Source organism: Pyrus communis, chromosome 13, assembly GCF_963583255.1.
Source record: "Pyrus communis chromosome 13, drPyrComm1.1, whole genome shotgun sequence".
Classification (NCBI taxonomy): Eukaryota; Viridiplantae; Streptophyta; class Magnoliopsida; order Rosales; family Rosaceae; genus Pyrus; species Pyrus communis.
The window spans coordinates 2802966-2822753 of NC_084815.1; the positions used below are offsets into that span (position 1 = coordinate 2802966).

The 19788-nt window shown below is 36.1% G+C and overlaps 1 protein-coding gene across 4 annotated transcripts; it reads left to right on the forward strand.

The window, feature by feature from the left end:
- The first annotated feature begins 4161 nt into the window (after positions 1-4161).
- On the forward strand, positions 4162-12718 carry LOC137713764 (uncharacterized). 4 transcript variants are annotated; one of them, XM_068453115.1, is made up of 11 exons: positions 4162-4318; positions 4412-4498; positions 4589-4654; positions 4956-5041; positions 5135-5211; positions 8050-8111; positions 9245-9317; positions 9955-10072; positions 10199-10356; positions 10873-10991; positions 12398-12718. In XM_068453115.1, the coding sequence occupies exons 9-11, from the start codon at positions 10272-10274 to the stop codon at positions 12509-12511; spliced, it is 318 nt and encodes a 105-aa protein (XP_068309216.1). In that variant the 5' UTR covers positions 4162-4318; positions 4412-4498; positions 4589-4654; positions 4956-5041; positions 5135-5211; positions 8050-8111; positions 9245-9317; positions 9955-10072; positions 10199-10271; the 3' UTR covers positions 12512-12718. The 4 variants fall into 4 exon arrangements, with proteins under 4 accessions (XP_068309216.1, XP_068309215.1, XP_068309214.1 ...); XM_068453114.1 differs by having other exon boundaries at positions 4551-4654; positions 9955-10356; XM_068453116.1 differs by having other exon boundaries at positions 4173-4311; positions 9955-10356.
- The last annotated feature ends 7070 nt before the right edge of the window (positions 12719-19788 follow it).

A 19788-nucleotide genomic window follows, 5' to 3' on the forward strand; every position in this document is an offset into this window, starting at 1 on the left:
CTTCTTTTTCTTTTCTTTTCTTTTTTCCTAAACAAAGGGACCATTTGGTGGCTTTAATAAGATTGTCTATTTTTTGGAGATTGAGAAGACTTAAAGGCATTTCAGTCTTTTTTAACCATCATTGTATGATTCATTAACGTTAGACTTTTGATAGTAAACCCTTTTTTTAATAGGATGCTTTATTAATTAGTAGTATAAAGGTTACGATTAACAAACATTTATCATCCGAATATTATAATCAGAACCGTTCATCCTCTTTATTATCATCCAAGGGTCTTATACGCAAAAAAATATTCTACTTAGAGATTTTTTTTGTCATTCATATGTATAAAACAAATAGACAGTTTATCACAAGAACAAGGTTCTAAAAAATGTTAGGCGCTAGTCAGGGCGACGAGTTGGCACCTAATGCCTAGGTGGCTAGTCGAGGTCTAGGCGGGCGCCTAGGCGGATTTAGGTAAATTTCTTGTATATCTTGTAAATAAGTGCATATTGACACTTAAAAAAAAAAATTATACTTGTATGAAATCCATGAATAAGATAATAAAATAATGATAAAATGCAAAAAGAATATCCAACAAGTCCAAAATTTAAAAACACATTAAGCATATATGCTATATAACCATAATGATGAGTATTCTAGGATAACACATATATAACAAGTTCACAATTTTAAACCACTTAGACTTAGATAGAATTATATATATACAATTTCATTATAAAAATTTAAAAATAAATAAATAAGAGTAGCGATTTTTCTTGGGTACCCCACGGAACCAGCCAATAATCTATATTATTGAGGGAGAATCCCTTATGATTAAACATTTATATTAACTCTAAAATGGCCTTTGTTTATAACTACTAGATAAAAACATAAAATACATATAATATGGACAATATCGTAAAAATGATAGACAAAATTGAAAACCACTTGATAAAGAGATGAGCCTCAAAACGAAAAAGTTTTGCAGGATGAGGATGAGAACCGCCAATGTGGGATAAAAACTTTAGAACAAACCTCCACATGGTGCAAAACTACCAACCAGATCAGAAGCAATTGAATTGAACTCATGACTTCCTGTCAATTCAGTTAACGTACGGTAGTTCTCTCTTCTTCTTTTTTGCAAAACTGCCAACCAGATTAAAGGCAAATTTGTCTTTCTCTTAGAAAAGAAATTGGAGTGTTAAGACTGAAATGTGGTGCATATTTTATGACAGAAATTTGGAGTGTTAAGAGCTGATTCATTTGTCTAAGAAGGACTTAATTTCTATCAGTCTCCTATTATTTAATGAGTCTTTTAATTTAAGGTATTCTTTATAAAGAGACTGTACAAAATAAGATGAACAAGTCCCACCCAAGCCCAAACCGAGATCAAATATCAAAGAGAAGAACAATCTAGAAGAATCACACTAAGGGTAATATCATTCAATGTTTTAGACTTACAAGCCCACAAGGAAGAAAAAAAAGATTGTCCTAAGGTGAAGCCACCGTGTCTTATTTATTCTAAAAGTTTCCCTATTTATACTCCATCAAACCACTAAAAAGAAAAGCCAAAAAAGCACAGTTTCACAGGATGATCATATCTTGTTAAAACCATTAACCAAAAAGAAATTGCAGAGCAAAGAGTGAAAGTTTCTCGGAATCACCCTGTCCACCCCAAAGGAATGAAGCACAATGCACCAAATTTGAGTCGCAATGGAAAAAATGTAAGATGTGATCCGAATATTCACCATTAAAGCTGTACTGTATACACCGATGAAGAAACAATGAGGTGTAGGGCTTTCTTTTTTTGAAACAAATCCAAGGTTTTAAGTTTTTCATGAAATCAACCAAGCAAGAATGTGAACTTTAGTGAAATGATCTTCTAAGGACGAAAGGCGTGAAGGAAAGGAATAACAAGGTAAGAAAGGACGGGCAATTCTTTTATCAGGACAACAAGGAAGAAACACAGCATTGCTAATGCACAACGCACTGATGAGAAAACTCATTAACCTCCCTCTTACTAATTTTGTTTACTTTCCAATGAGTCTTTTAGGATTTCAATGAGCCATTTAATATTTCTAGCAACCATTGAGAATTATGGTGAAAATCTTTTTGGAAACATATTTTTGGAAACAATTCTTAGTAAAATAGTTTGGATGTGCTTTTAAAATGACTAAAAGCGTTTTTGGTGAAAATATTTTTGGAAACAATCCTTAGTAAAAATGTTAGTAAATCCTGGAAAAGTACTTGAAGTGCTTCATGGAAGAAGCACATAACTGGCGTTTTTTGTAGAAAGCACTTAAAATGCTTTTGGAACCCAAAAACATTTTCTCTAAAAGTGGTTCCGGTCATTTTAAAAGCACATCCAAACGAGCTCTTAATAATCCAATGTGTATGGTAGAAGTGTATTGTTTAGTTTTAGATAGTAACTTATGCGTATGGTAAGGCTTTATATGAGGATAGCAAACACCTAAAAAATCCCTGAAACTACAACCTGGGATGAATGTATAGCTACATGCACGGAGATTTAGCAGCAATGACCTACTAGTCAGATGATCAATTAAAACTACTATATTGGCATTGGCATGAAGCCAGAATTGAAGGGAAAGAACAACTTATACAATAAAGTGAGACCAGTTTCAACAATATGTCCGTGTCTACGTTCTCCAACTCCATTTTGCTGTTGTGAGTGCATGAGATTTTCTACGCAGGATGTCACACCATCAGTCCTAAGTATTTAGATTGTGAGTGCAAGAGATAAAAATAAACAGACGCTACGAAACAACCCCAAAATAGAATGAGTAATATAGCAAACATCTAGAGAAACAAAATGTTGATATCAGAAACAATTAGCAATAAGATTTAAAGATGTTTGAAGCTTCACTGACACAAAGAATCATCCACAAAATTTAATTGTCAAAAAAATAAAATAAAATAAACCCACCAAGAATTTGCTTTTATATGCTTGTAAGACTAATAGTGAAATTGCCAAAAATTACCAAACTTCATTTGTGGGCAGTAACTGGACAAAGCAACCACTTCTACCTTCATATCAAAAAATGAAGAACCAGAGACAATAGGCTTTGACTAATAAGAATATTATACAAAGCAAATATGACCAGAGAGAAGAATATAAGAGATCTTACAGTAAAAAATTCGCTCAAGGGGGTAATTTTATGGGCTTGGGGCTTCGGTACTCTATTCCATATCTGCAGAATTTACAATATTTAAAGATGTATGGGAAAATGAATAAAGTATAAAAGCAACATAGAGCTGAAGAAAAAATTACCTTCTGTATATCTTTCCTTAGCACAGGTTCTAGTTATTCAATGGTGGATATTAGCAGTAAGCACAACTCGGCTTACAAATTTGAAAATAACTTATATTCTTAGTCCTAGTATGGAGGAAACAACTAAGCAAGATAATGCAAAGGAATCATGGTTACTGGGTCCTTTCACACCTGATATTTTTTCATCATACGTAATAATTCAAAAGGAGGTTTAATGTATATAACATATGGGAAGAAGGATTGGTAGGATATTCTGCAGACTACTAGGGTTGGACTTGAAGGCAAGAAATCCTAGAATTTCAGTACCGATTCTGGAATTTGGGGCAGCAACTGCTCCATAATTATTTTTTTTTGTGTGTCATGGCGATTAAGCCAAAGGCTATCAACAAAATCTGAGGAGTAAACATATGCTTTCGTTGTTGTTTGTTTTAGCCGGAAGGTAAGATGCTTTTGTTGTATTTGTTGAAAAAAAAAATACAGTAAAGTAACTTCTACATTCTAAAAAATTTAAATCAAACAAACAAAAAATTCATAAATTGGGTCGTATATTGGTTTGAGGATTCAAAACTTCAAAATCACCATCCATTAGTAAAACAAAAACTTATTTTTCTCTATGAGAGCTATTAAGGTTTTAGCCAGGATGAACATAGGATAGACAAAGAGTGATCGTAAGGTTTAATTATAGTATTTGGGTTTATTAATAAAATTGACTTTTATTATTAATTTCATTTTGTACTTAATAATAATTATGCAATAAGATAAAATAGACAATTAATATTTAAAATTTAAGTTAAATGTAAAAAGATGTTAAATAAGTTTAAATAAAATTTCTCAATTTTAAAACAAAAATGCCTCTTATCTTTTCTAATATTTACACCATCTAAATCATAAAACAAACCCTAAAATTCTATCTTTCTTTCCATCTTCTCTGCCGCTGCCTTGTTTCTCCCAGTTCTCTCGCAACCTTCCTCCTCATCCTCTCCCGTAGCCTCTGTTTTCTCTTCCCCACGGAGTGGAACTCAAAGCTCTGCATTTCCAGGTTCCAGGTTCGACCTTGCTCTCTGTAGATCTTTGATTTTGTGTTTGGGTTTTACTTTTTTGTTTTGTTGATTTTTCCATGGAAAATTTCCATTTTTTAGGAGAAAGTTCCGAACACTGCTGCTAGTGGGGATGGAAGCAGTAATGGAACATTCTTTAGAGCTCTTCTGTTAGTTCGAAGAGGAAAGGTACACTTTACTGTTCTGTTAGTCATTAATACACTGTATTTGCGTTTAAAAGACCTATTCTATTTTGTTTTCTGTTGTTTCCGGGCACAGTATGATGAAGCATGTGAGTATGTTGAGAGAGCTAGGAAATGTTTGGCAACAGAGCTTGCTGCTTTGGTGAGTCTTCTATAATTTTTTTTTCATTATATTATGAGTTCATGTGATTGAGTTTCACATGATGGGGTTGAAGCATTCAGTTGGGATTTAGAAATAATGACCATATTGATTTCAATGCTAATATGTTGTCTATGTCTGAATGGTTCTGTATGAGTGCATGAAACTAAATTTACTTAATCCAAAGTAAAGGTTTGTGGGTTTCTGAGCTTTACAGAAAAGGGGGTTAATCTACCAGTTTGGGACCTTTGCGCTTAATGTGATTGATATGAAACATTAATTACTTGTCTTTGTGGATTTGCAGATGGATACCAGTGAAGAGTTTGAAAGCGTTTTTCTGGAAATGTTGCACAGGGAGATTTGTGTTGGCCAATCCTTACAAGTTCAGGGGTAAATTGATGAATACCTCTATTTTATATGATTGGATGAATATCAAATTGGATGTGTGTTTAATGCATTATTGATTGGTTTTTTTTCTTGCAGCTGCTACACCAAAACAAATTAGAGCGTTAGTGAAGGTTGATGGGCTTACTAATGATGAAGTCAAAAGCCATTTGCAGGTTTGTATATGTGATTACCCATCTGTTTTGGATCATAATTTGGTTGATGTGAATAAAATTTTACACATACATGACAGAAATTGGAAGCCATTTTGCATGCTATTAGTGATGAATATTTTTACACATACATATGATTATCCTCGTTAAATATTTTTGTTTAAACATATGTTTCCGTATTAAAAAAGGGCACATTTTTGAGCTTTCGCACTGGGCACCAAAAAACTCAGGACCGGCCTTTGCAGCGTGCCTGCAGCAGCCGTGGGGCTGTATTCGTAGATAGTGCGTCATGTTAAAGTAACAGGGTCGAGACATCTGTGTTGGTAATTGTTCGAAAATAACAAGGTCGAGTCATGTGCATTGTTGATTGTTGGATTTAAATGGATTAGGAATTTTTGGGCAAAAATGCGAGCGTTGGTTCCAGTTTTGGATTGGTATTTCTTTTGTGGTTTCGAATGATTTTGTATTCATTGTCGCCAACTTTTGCTGAAAAAAGGTTCGTTGTTTGCTTCTCCACTTTTTCGTTGTTAATTCGTGGAGATCTAGATTTTGGTTTGCCTTTATTACCCTTTGGTTCAATTTTTTTTTCCTATTTTTATTGTATGTTTGTTTTTGGTTATAAAATTAGACTGCTAATTCATGGAAAACATGTTCCATGAGGATAAATTTTTTTGGTATAAAAGCATCCTGCCGGACCAGGCAAAGGCCTCCTAGGTTTATGCCGTGTGTGTGCATGAAACCATCCATCTTTGAATACACACATACATCTGTACATAACTAACTTCGGTCACACATCGGACAAAACTCAGCCACCCACCACCTGTATGAATAGACCTGCACATTCGTCACCAAATATATAATGGACGTGCCATTTTTCTATTGCTGATATCATGTATAATAATGGTCCTCTTTCTCAATAAAAACCCTTTCTATCTTATGAACTGAGGCATATACACAGATGTAGACCTTATCTAATATGACAGTCATTGAGGGTTCAAACTGCACACCAGGACGTACTGTACGCCAGTTATTTTTGTCTGTGTGCTAACTAATTCAATGATAGTCTCGCCATGGGAATTCCTAAAATCCCGAAATCTGGAAGAGCTATTTGTAGAATCAGGAAACTTCCAAGTCCCTGCAACTCACATGTAAACATATATATGTCTAATCAGGTCAAATAGAAAACTTTGTAAGCTTAGTTTTAAGGTTCCATTAATTTCTATAGTAAGGTGCTTGAATATAATATCGACTATAAAGATAATTTGGGTTTGTGCCAGAGGACACAAAAAGAAAGAACTCATGGAATTTTGAAAGATCCATTGTAGTTAGTTATTTAGATAATTCATAATATCAGACTGAATCTAATGAGTTATGTTGTATGGGAGAGAGTTTGTTTTTGGGCTTCCCTTTGGACGTCCGTATCTTGAAAATGTATGCATACCGTCATCCAGAGGCTTATGCTGCATCATACATTGGGATAGAGTTCGTTATCAGGCTATATTTATAATTAGAATTCCGATGTACACTTGGTTTTTTAGGTCTGCTGCCATCTCTGTTGCTTAGCTATGCTTTGTAGTCTTTGTTGATTAGCATATTCTAGATAGATTTGTGGGCAACTTTGCTCCTGTATTGATCTATTCTTTTTAATGAAATTATTTTTCCTGAGGTTAGCAATTGTAATTAAGATAACGAAAAGATTTGGACTGTCAAATACCTAACAATTCAAAGAAATATACACTAAACCCAACAACATTCCTATGTTCTGTTTAACCGGTTATTGAATGACACCATATTTCAAAAATAATTAAAATGAGTTGAGGTAATAGATGCTTTGAAAATAATAAGACCCTTGAGATTTTCTTATTGATGTTTAGTCCCATTCATCTTTTTTTTATTCTGTATAAAAAAAAATATTTGGACTGTCAAATACCTAACAATTCAAAGAAATATACACTAAACCCAACAACATTCCTATGTTCTGTTTAACGGGTTATTGAATGACACCATATTTCAAAAATATTTTAAAATGAGTTGAGTTAATGGATGCTTTGAAAATAATAAGACCCCTGAGATTTTCTTATTGATGTTTAGTCCGATTCATCTCTTCTTATTGTACGAAGACCTTTAACCGAAGTAATAGGGGAGTTCTCAAGTGACAAATGTTTTCTCTTTGTTATCTGTTTTAAAGTGCCAAGACCTTTAATTTTTTTCTGTATCTTTTACAAACCGTAAGGATCTTGACATTTCAAGTTTTTTTCTTGGTTTTTACTGTTACTTGAAAGCAACATTAAAAGCATGTAATAATTTGGTTACAAAGTGTGAGATTAAGTATTCAGAATAGCAAGGTTGTATAAAGAAGTCACTTATCCATAGAATTTTTGTAAGGTAAAGGATGCTTATTGGGGTCAAGAGATTTTAATAGTTCTCTTTACAGTCTATTTGTGGTAGATATTCTGTATTGTTATAGTTTAAGAAGAACTAAAATGTGTTAGATCATTTGGTTCTTGATAGTTTAATTTAAGTTTTCATTTATTTTCCTAGTTATGCAGTGCTTTCAACGAAAAAAAGAAAGATCATTATGGTACTATTTCTGTTTTGTGTATCCCATTTGTGGCTGCATTTTCCTTTGCAGATCATTATCAAAGCAATTTATATAAGCTACAAAGTGCTTTTGCTGAAATTGAAAAAAAAATGTTAGCCAGCTTTACTAAAGTATTGTTAAGTTTACAAATTATAAATTTTTATTAATCGTATTGATAATTATTGCTTTAAATAAAAAAAATGGATTATTACAATGCTGTTGTTTTGTGTGTCTTATTTATACTATGTTATCTATTGCAGATTATTGTCACAACAATTTATATAAGCTACATAGTGATTTGCTAAAATTGGAATAAAAAAGGGTAAGTGACTGACAAGTAGCGTAAACTTTAGAATTTACAAATTTTTGTTAATCATGTTGATAACTATTTGTACATATATATAAATATGTTCTGGTATTTGTATCACCTTTTAAAGATTTATTTATATCAAATATCATCATGTGTTAAAGTTGTATTTGTATTTATGTCTTTTGTACTCTGATAAAGTCGGTTCTTTCTTTTTTACAATGAGATGTGATTTGTCTTTTTTTGCATGAAGGAGTAGGTATTGATTGATGAATTAGTTGTGTATTTTTCTGTTTTGATTTTTCTTTGTTCTTCGTCCCCTCCACAACACTACCACCAACATCACTTTCACTAAATAAGGGTGGAGATATTTACATACATATTAAGATGCAAGAATTGTACTAATAATTTGGTTAATAAATTTAACCTTTTGATACAGATGTCGGGGATCTCTACCATCTCCTTTTACATTTGGTTAATAAATCTAACCTTTTGATACAATGTGTTTACCAAAAAATTAGTGTAGCCTTTTGTAATCATTGCTTCATTGTTTTCACACTGATTTGGGAATACATCTAGATTTTGCTTTACACCTATGTTCTTAATATGTTTTGACTTGGATAGTTTAATTTAGTGATGATATGCGAATTGAAACTGAAAAATGGTCAAAGTTGGGGCTTGAACTGCTTTTTGGGTTTTGTGGTCAGTTGTAGTGTTGTTGAGACCTTGGAAAGGAATCTGAGTTTTGGATTTTCAATTACAGAATGGTTTTCAAACATGAACTTGAGCAACTCCTGAATTTTGGGCACTTCTGCGAAAGCAGGCCAATTTCAGAAATTTGAATCGCAGATTGCATAACAGACCTCTTTCTAATATTTGAAACACTATTTGATATTTGAATTGATACTTGAACCGAATAAACATCAGATAGGCCAATCAATTTGAATATCAGATTTCATTTTTGTATTATGTTTCTCAATATCATATTTTAATCATTGTTATTGGTATTAAATGTGAGAATGAAGCATTATAATCAGTGCAATGTATTATCTAATATCATGTTGATTTTGTCATCTGAGTTTCTTAGAAAGCTCGCAGCTCAGTTACTTTTTTGATTAGGGTTTTGATTTTTTATTTGTATTTTTCAGGAAATTGCAGAAACCTCGCATTAAGATTTGGTTCTTTCAGCAGTAGGACCTCAGGATTGAAGACTGAATTATTGTAAGTTTGTTTTCTTTTTCTGTTGTTTTGGCAAGCGAAATCTCTATTATGGTCCACTATTGTTTTATAGTGTTTTTGTTGATGTTGGTACACTCATATTATTGTAAAATGAGCTCTTTATCTTTGTTTGTTTGGCATATGGATAATTTTAACTACTCTAATTAATATGTCCAAGTTACAAATGAGGATTATTAGGGAAAAAAAACATTAGTTGTATAATTCCAGGAAAGGTGTAAATGAGAACTATCAGGGAAAAGAATAATAGTTTTATAATTTCAATGGTGGTCTTCCATTTGTTACAGTTGAAGTCATCGAATTTGATTATTCTCCTCCCTCAATCATCCTCATTTTGTTGTAAGTCGCTCACAATTACTCGATCGTTTTAATCCATATCAAATACAATTCCTACTGTTTAACATATTTTTCTAATCTTTGGACGCTGCTTGATGTGGTTTGTCAAATGGTGCATAAATTTTCATACCTGCTTTGTTAATATGTGTTAGACCCACCCTACTTTTGAGGTTTTCATATGCAATGCTGAACCATTTTGTGCTCAAAGTATACAACATTTGTCTTCTCTTTCAAACTTTTTGGTAAACAATTTTACCAATTTTTTTTTTCTTCTTTTGTGTTGCAGATCTCTTTGGATACAAAGTGTAGAGTATCAATTTAACATTCTAAAACAGCAAGAAACAACGCAGCAGCACTGCACGGGCACTACTGCTAGTTAAAACTGATAACTCAGAAATACCAAGGTAAACGCCAAATTCTTCACTTCTACCGATAGCCACCGAATCACCCAAACCCACGACCAGCCCACCTCGCCAACGACAACTCCGTATATTCATAGACGCCGACCAAGTCTCCTCTCTCTCTCCCAGGATTTCTTGTTTAAGTGAGTGTCGGGGATCAGTTGAGCGTGCCCTCGTAATCCCTCAATCGAGACAGCCAGTTATGTCTTCAATGGAAGAAACACCTTCCCCTCCAAAGCGTCGATTGTCGTGCGCCACCTGCTTCGACGCCCTCTGGTTTTGCTATTGTACGCTACTCCTTCGCATTCTCTTCCTCTTTCATTTATGTCGAATTAATTTCACAATTGTACGGCTGGCTTTTGCTACAGTTTTTCCCTCAAATTTGTGTACTTTTCAGCTCTTATAACTTTAATTTTAATTCAACAGAAACATGGGTTTTGCATAATTGTTCATAACATGTTTTATATATGGTCGATTTCAATTTTTACTGCCAATTTAATTACTGCCCACAAATGAAGTTTGGTAATTTCTGGCAATTTCATTGATAGTCTTACAAGCTTATAAAAGCAAATTCTTGGTGGGTTTATTTTTTATTTTATTTTTGACAATTAAATTTTGTGGATGATTCTTTGTGTCAGTGAAGCTTCAAACATCTTTAAATCTTATTGCTAATTGTTTCTGATATCAACATTTTGGTTCTTCTAGATGTTTACTAAATTACTCATTCTATTGTGGGGTTGTTTTGTAGCGTCTGTTTATTTTTATCTCTTGCATTTAATCTGATGGGCACCTGTGTTTGGCAGCTCCGGTGCATCAGATGCAACAGTATTATAGACTTGGGTCACTTGATAACTGTTCTGGGAAATGGACTTCTCTGGTTGATTGCTTGGTTTTGAAGACGAAGCGGTCATCTGAAGTGCAGGTTTGATTTTGAGTTTGACTATATATTTCCATCTTTTTTTCGTGCGTTAATGTGTTCCACTTAATTAATATGTGTCTTTCCATTGGTAATTGTACAACATGCACTTCGATATTTTCCTTTGGCTTATAAATCAGATTGCTTTATTGGGGTTTCCCTTAATTGAAGGCCTATTTTGAGAAGTTGATGTCTACCAAAATCTAAATACTTAGGACTGATGGTGTGACATCCTGCGTGGAAAATCTCATGCACTCACAACAACAAAATGGAGTAGAACATAGACACGGACATATTGTTGAAACTGGTCTCACTTTATTGTATAAGTTGTTCTTTCCCTTCAATTCTGGCTTCATGCCAATGCCACTATAGTAGTTTTAATTGATCATCTGACTAGTAGGTAACTGCTGCTAAATCTCCGGGCATGTAGCTATACATTCATCCCAGGTTGTAGTTTCAAGGATTTTTTAGGTGTTTGCTATCCTCATATAAAGCCTTACCATCTGCATAAGTTACTATCTAAAACTAAACAATACACTTCTAGCATACACATTGGATTACTAAGGGCTCGTTTGGATGTGTTTTTAAAATGACCGGAAACGCTTTTAGAGAAAATGTTTTTGGGTTCCAAAAGCACTTTAAGTGCTTTCTGCACTTTCATAATTTATTGGTTACCCACATAAACTTGCAACATATTTGTATGTATTGTTTTAAAATCTTTTGAAAAATAGCAGTAGTGTGTTGGTGTTGGATCCCCTAGAGAAGTGTTGGTGCTTTCTGCTTGCCCTTTCATTTAGTGATTGTCAGCAGTGCAAGAGCTTTGTGGCTTATTTGGAATATTTCCCTTCGAATTACCCAAGAGTTGTATTTTCATTTACTTCCCCGTCTGGCACCACACCCAGTGTAGTTTTGGCAGAAGTTTGTTGGGGTGGACAACTTGGAAGAGCCATCCTTCTATTTGTCTCTTATGAATTCTGATGTATCTTGAGTCTTTGAAGTTTGTTCATGTTCTTTCAGTTGGTGTTTTAGCAGTGGGGAAGGGGTTGTGGCTTCTTATATCGGGTCATGGGAAACTATCACAGATCCAATTAGTTCCTTCCCCGCCTGTGGTAATTGCAAATTCATGTATATGGTGCAAATGTAGGAAGAGCCATCTATTCTATTTATTCTCTTTCTCCATGACTTGTCCCTACTTATAATTCGACCTTCAAGAAGATCCCCCTTTTTTGTTTTCCTTACACTTTCTTTTAAGAAACCGGATGTAGTAAGCTTCTTGGCGATCTGCAAAATTTTCTTTTAAGAAATTTACATGTATTTGCCACCGAGGGATATGACTGAAATTTAGTCTCGCTTGTCAATCGATGATATATATGTGTTTCAGGCAATTACAAACTGGACTTTTTTTAATGCAGGAAATTTTGGAAACTCGGGAGAAAGGCAAGTCTCACATCTGGACTTTTCGAACTCCAGAAGAAGCATCAGTTAACTGGAAAGAACAATTTGGAGATTTAGATGAAGTGGAATGACTGAGATTCAGTCCAGTATTCGTCTTTGCTGCCCCTCTCAACTTTTTCCCTACAATCGGCGAGAGATGTGCGCTTACAATATTATTTTCTTGTAGAATTTTGTTTATTTTTGTCAGGAAACTCAAATGATTAATTTGAAGACACAAACGGGACGCAGATAAACATTTTTGATCTTTGGTAGCAATAATATCAAATATTTTTTCAGTACGTAGAAAGAGAGTAATGCCAAAGATAGCATATTATCTGATCAAGTTGACTGGATTTTCCTATTACACTTGGAAATCATGCAAAATCAGTGCTGCGTTTTCTCGCATGATGCGGTTTTGTCTCTTTTTAGTCAACTTGGTTTTTTACCCAATTTTTTATTTAATGCGGTTCAACTCGGTTTTTTGGTTTCTTGATTTTTTAATGCGGTTTAATTCGGTACTATTTATTTTTAACGAAAAATCCCATCTCTTGTATTATTCATTATACTTTTATTTATCATTTTTTGTTAAAACTAAAGTTTTTTTGAACTTTTCGTTAGCCTTCGTTAAAAAAAAAAAAAAAAAACCTGTGAATTGATAGTGACACAATAAATCTAGGGGTGTGATATTTACACATTCCATTTTATTTTTCACACATCTTTTTAATTTTTAATCGTTGGATCGGATGAATTGAAAAAGATCAACGAACATAAATTATCAAAGGTGTGTGACAAGTAAAATGCGATTGTGTGCACACCCCTAAATCTGAAATTAGGCGAGTATAAGAGGTTTTAGCTGCTAATTCTAGTTTCTTATTAAAAAAATATCTGGATTCATACAAAGCCATTCTGGTTAGGTAGCGTGGAGCCCCTCCTCGATGCCACAAACGACTAACCACTAACCACTAGCAGCTCAAATTGTGATCGGATGGGAAACTAATCCAATCCATGGATTACCAAAACCAAACCCAAATCCTCTTCCAAACATCAAAATAGGAAACATTGTCCCTGTCTAAACAGCTACATTACCCCCCAAAATCTCACCTCCAATTTCCTAAAACGACATCGTCCCTTTGACACTTCCGCACTCCATGCGGCCATATACACAAAATATACACACTTAAAATTATGTCATAGTCAGGTATACCTTCCTTATCGTATACCCAACTGCATACTATCAATCTCCCTATCACCAATCAAAAACCCAGAAGACCGCGACTTTTCTAGTCGGACCGTTTAACGGGTCGGGAAATCGGACCCGCCGGCGACCTGAACCCGAAAGTCACAGGGTCGTAAGCGCACCAGTGGAACCCGACTTCTCTCCCCATCTCGTTCGCCCTCGAACACTCCTCGCACGCCGTCGCTCCACTACGGCGGCCCAGCCCAATCCCGAGCCCATCGGCCCGTCCCAGCCCCATGTCCGTCAAGTACCTCTCTTTCCCAGACTGCTGCTCCCTGGCCCCATTCTCGTACTCGACCCGACCCGCAAAAGGCATGATCAATCCGGCGGCGTTTCCGTTTTCGATCTCCATGCCGCGTTTTAAGAGCATAACATTCTCGGGATGGAGATTCTTGTTGATCGGATTTTGAGCTCCAAACGACACCGTGTTGTGGTGCTCGTCTTCTTGGAAGTCTTGGTGGTGGTGGACATGGTAATTGTGATTCTTCCGCCGCCTCGACCGCTTGAGCTCCACGAGGAAGCAGCAGTTCTTCTCGCGAGAAATCGCGCTGAAGTTGACCTTGCCGGTGATGGGGATTCGCTGACGGGTCTCCGGCGAGGATAAGAAAACAGTGAACTGGCCCGGCAAGATTCCGATCTTGTGGCTCAGAACCGACAGGAACCGTGGGAAATCAAGCTTTGGGTAAACGACGAGGTCGCCGATATCGGTCTCGGTCTCGCCGTCGGAGAAGACGACAGGGAACGAGACACCTCCTTCGGCCTCCATCATCTCTACTCGCTCCCGTCTCCGGCGAGATGACATCAGATTTTCCGGTGATTAAATTCGTCAGAGATTCAGAAATCGAATTGGGGATGTTTGGTGGAGGGGTACAAACGAACGAGAGAAGGGGGATATATATACACATGTGTGTGTTGGGGTGGTGGTAAATAGGGTAAGGAGGTAGGGGTATCTAGGGAATTCTGTTTTTGATGTTGACACGAATTTATTGTTGTCTGTTTTTCAGATTTTCATTAGTTACAACGTAGGAACTAGGAAGAATTTTGAACTTGACTAGTCAAGAGTCAACTGTAGTACCAACCGCCCTCCTCCTTTTCATTTTGAGAAATTTTTAGTTGTGACAGGAACATAAATGATAGGAATGGTGAAAATTTTTATTTTTTAAGTTATTGACATTTTAGCACACATATCTCACTATTTTTTTAATGACACATGATGTACTACCCTGTATATCGGTCGCATTGAAAAACCACTCCTTCAATTGCACCACTATCGCTAAAAGTATAGATTCGATGTTTTCGAACTCAGGTACAATGACACAAACACGCTGCATTTATAACCCACAATTAGCTACGAAGTTGTTTGACCTTTGAACAGATCTCTTTTTGTAGACGTACAGTACACAAGAAATGTGTGATATTCGCTCCCTTTTAATTCCTCTGTAAACTTGAAAAGGACCTTAATTGACTTTTTGGGTTTCCATATATTTCTAGTTGTATTTGATCATATAAAATTACGGAATTACTGATGTACATGTTTTTTTTATAATTAAGGCACAAACTCAGTCTGCACCTGAGTTCGAATCTCCTACTCGTAAACAAGAATAGTTTACAATATCGTGTTGTAAACAAACCGTCTTACCTAGTGTTTGCATAGACGGGGGCCAAAAGGAGAGCATCATTGGAATGAGGACGAGCACGAAAATCACTTCCAAAATCAGATTGAAAAATTGGAAATAAGTTTTATTTCAAGCTTTTATAATTTAACAGACATGTCAAGATTGTTGTCAAAGAAATGAAACTCATGGTACACATGGACACAGTCACAGATATCTGTGACTCATGGGACAATGTGGTTGGTTTTGTACACCAGAAAATATTCACCCCCACCAATATAATTGGACGCCAATGCCTTTCCTGCCGATGTTGGTTGAGAGAATGCCAGTTGAGAGCGTTCGAGGACAAATCCCATGCAGAAACTTTTCCTGTGAGGGCGTTGCAGTGGCCGTAGTGCATCATGTCGAAGCAGCCGTCCATATAAACCCGCACGGGTCTGTTCTTCTTCCTCCGCCATCGAAGTCCCAGAGGAAGATGAGGTCCGCCGCGTTCTTGTGAACCCAGAAGCGACACCCCGACGCCGACCCCCACCGCCACCACCACCCCACCGACGAGACACGTGGCCAGAAACCTCGCCCAGCTTCGCGCGTTCTCTGAGTTCCCATCTTCCAAACCCATCTCGCAGCTTCCGAAATTTCCCAAATAAAATCAAATGAAAGTGATAGCTTCAGTCGTTTGATACAACCCAACATTTCTTTTCGGGTATCGACTCGGGAAATCGAATAAAGTCGGGCACTTTCTGATTTGCAAATTGTCGGGTTCGGTTCGGGGTTCTCCTCACTTTTCTCTCCCTCGCTCAATTTTCTCACTTTTTCTTTTTCATGTGCGGCGGGTGATTCTTGGTCTTGGGCTGCAGTCCAACTCAAAGTTTTGATTTTTATTGGGTCAAAAGAGATTCTGAGTTGGACTTTGTTAAGCCCATTTTTCCTTCTTCAAAATTAAGTTAGTTGCGCCAAAAAAATAAATTGACTAAATTTTAGAAAATTTTAATGAAAAGTTCTCAATACCGTTCATTTTAACGAAAAACCACTTTTTACACTAAAAAAATCAATCATAGTACTATTCACTTTACCATTTATTTTGTCCTTATCGTTAAAACTCAAAGTTTTCAAGCATTTTTTTTCCATTAGTTTTCCTTAAATTTTGTAAGTTATTATTGATTTTAGGCATTTTATTCAAAATAGTTCGAAGATTGATATAACTCTTCACTTTGGTAACAGTGGTCTGAGTTTGTCCACTATCAATCATTTTGGCCATTTGTTAAACATCTATGTTTCTATAAGGACCAAAATAATAAGAATATCCTCAAATTAGTAAACAATATACCAAAATGATTTAACAAAATCTAAGAGTATTTTTTAATAATTTTGGTCTTATTTAAAGGAGACTTCTCACGGAATGACCAAAATGATTGACGTTGGACAAACTCAAGAACTATTCCTATCGATTTTAAGTATCAGAAACCAAAGTGAGAAATTATGTCCATTTTAAAAGTCATTTTGGCTAAAAAAAAAAAAACCTTGAATTTAGTCTACAGACTTGCTTGGATGTACTTTTAAAATGATTGAAAGCGTTTTTTAGAAAAAATGTTTTTTGGTTCCAAAAGCACTTAAAGTACTTTATACAAGAAGTACCAGTTATATGGTTCTTCCAGGAAGCATTTAAGTGCTTTTTGAGAATTTACTTACAATTTTATTAAAAATTAGTTCTAAAAACATTTCCACCAAAAAATGATTTCAATCATTTGTTGATTGATCCATTCACCAATTATCAACATCAATTTATTTTTATTAAATTGCGATAAATGTTATCACAGATCATCTTTTCATCTCTTCATCAAATTCATAACGATGTTTTAAAAAGGAGATAAGGAGGGGAGATTTGAAAACTTTTCCTGTGATGGAGAAATAATATCGTTTCTTTGTCTGCAGATGTAGATTGAAGACTTATGTACGGCTTAAACTTTATGGCCCCAATAAGATATTGATGATTATAATAACAACATAACAAAATTAGCAGCAGCATGCAAACCAGTTAGTAGTCTTCCCGATTTTAAGAAAACTTAAAAATACCATTTCCCATGAGCCAACATCTCTCTAGTTACATGGCAAAAGCGACAAGCATAGCTCCAAGCGGGCAAGAGCAGTCTTGAGCTTGCCCTTGTCCTCTAAAAAAAACTGGTTCCTCCGCAGAATATCCTCAAAGCTTTGAAGAATCTGTCAATCAAGCAATTGTTAAAACAACCTTAAAAGTTCTCCTTAAACACAAAAGAGAGCGGTAACACTGAAAGATTCGAGTTCATCCAAAATTTAGACTCATTAGCATCCAAAACAAAAATATTAATCACATAAAGATAGGGACATAACATATACATGCACAAAGGACTGAACCCTCAATGATTGATAGGAAATAAAGCAGTGGAAAAATATAAAGGCAACGAAACAAACAAGCTCACGCACCCACCAGGGATAAAGATTCAATTAAGAATATCGGCATATAGGAATAACATGCGTAGTGGGAAAAAGTGGGAAAAAGTAAGAAAGAAAGAAGACGACAAGTAACCATCAAGAGAAGAGACCAAGAATCACAGAAAGAGCAGAGTCTTGGAGAAAAAGAATGTTGTTGAATAAGGCCTCAATCCATAACACAAGACCACAAAGTAGCAAAAGTCAGTCGTAAATTTCCAATATCATCTAGGAGACAGTGTGGAGTCTCAAAAGATGATGATGTAACTCCCAATCTTTGTGACAGGTACATAACTACCAGAAAATGCCCAAAGTCCATTCCATTAGAATAAAGCATAGGAAAATAACAAACCATGTAACAGTTCGTAGTTAATGACCAAAACATAAGAACAATTGCTGCTCTGATGCCACACTCTGCTCGGGAAGAACAATTGCTGCTCATAGGTAGCAACCACTATTCAGCACTCATTAAGAAACTAGTTCACTACGATGTTTGATTATTTCAACCACCACCGCAAGCACCGACGCACAACTCTACGCCGTCGATTTCGATTTCGGTTTCGGTGTGTTCCGTAACCGATCCCGTTTCGGTTTTTACCCTATATGTGTCTCAATTCCTCCCCTTAAACCGGTTTGGTTTCGGTTTTTACCTTCAATGAACACGCTCGATTTCGGTTTTTACTCCCAGGAAACTGATCTGGTTTCGGTTTTACCTTCAGAAGAAACGGTTCTGCTTCGGTTTTGTCTCAGACCTCCCCTTTTTCTTTCGGTTTTACCTTCAGAATAATCGGTTCTGTATTGGTTTTGCCTCAGTCCTACCCTTTATTTCGGTTTTTTACCTATATAGGAACCCATCGGTTTCGGTTTTGTCTCAGTCCTCCCCTTTTTGTTTCGGGAGATTGTAATTGCTCTTCCGTCGAGCCGGACCAATGATTATGGCTATGCTGAACCAGCTAGAGCAATCTCTTCCCGCCTACTCAGCCTTTTCAGTTCTGGTTTTTGCCTTCAAAATGTTCGGTTTCGGCTTTTACTCTCGATCTGTCTCTGTCACTCCCATCAATCCGTTCGGTTTTCGTTTACCTGCAATTCGGTTTTGTTGTTAAAATAATCGGTTCGATTTCGGTTTTCTGCCTTAAAACAACAGGCGTTGTTTCGGTTTTAAAGCTTAAGACAACGGGTACAAATGCCCTTTTACCTTATGAAAACCGGTGCAACTTCGGTTTTTATTTAAACGAATCGGTTCGGCTTCGGTTTTACCCTTCAAAGAGGGATACCATTTCGGTTTTTAACTCAAAGAACCGATCCTATTTCAGTTGCTACCTTCTAGGCTTGTAGGCTTCTTAGTCCAATAGACGACGGTGCAGCAACAGCAACCGCAAGCAACAACGCACAACTCCACGCCACCGCAGCATCCCTTTGCGGGTCCACTACTGTAGAAGCGCCGCCAAAACAGGTGTCGCAGGTGATGGAGCGGCTTTCTCACGCCGGCCGCCTTTTCGGGGACATAAGGCTTGGCGCCATCCGCCTCCTCGAAGCCCTGTTCGCGGCCGCTCAGCCACACCAGAGCTCCAAGCCTCTCCACTTGTTCCTCACCGAGGCTTAAACAGTTTCGATTTCATTTGTACTTTCAAAAAATGGGTTCGGTTTTTACCTTTAACATGGTCTCAGACTGTCAGTTTTTTCCTCTTCAACTGCTTCTATCACGTTTGTTTTTCCCTCGAAATATCGGTTAGTTCGGTTTTTTAGCTAACAAATTTCGGTTTCGGTTTCTACCTTTAGTGTCGTTCGCTTTCAGTTTCTAGTAACCGGTTGAGTTTCGGTTTTCATCTTCCGGTTTCGGTTTTTGTCTTGGTCCTCCCCTTTTTCTTTTGGTTTTACTTTTGGAAAAATCGGTTTTGTTTTCGGTTTGTCTCAGTCCTTCCCTTTTTCTTTCGGTTGTAACTTGAGAAGAATCGGTTCTGTTTCGGGTTTGTCTCTGACCTCTTTTTGTTTCGATTTTATCGTATAGGAACCTATCCGGTTTCGGTTTTTGTCTCTGTCATCCGCTTGTTCT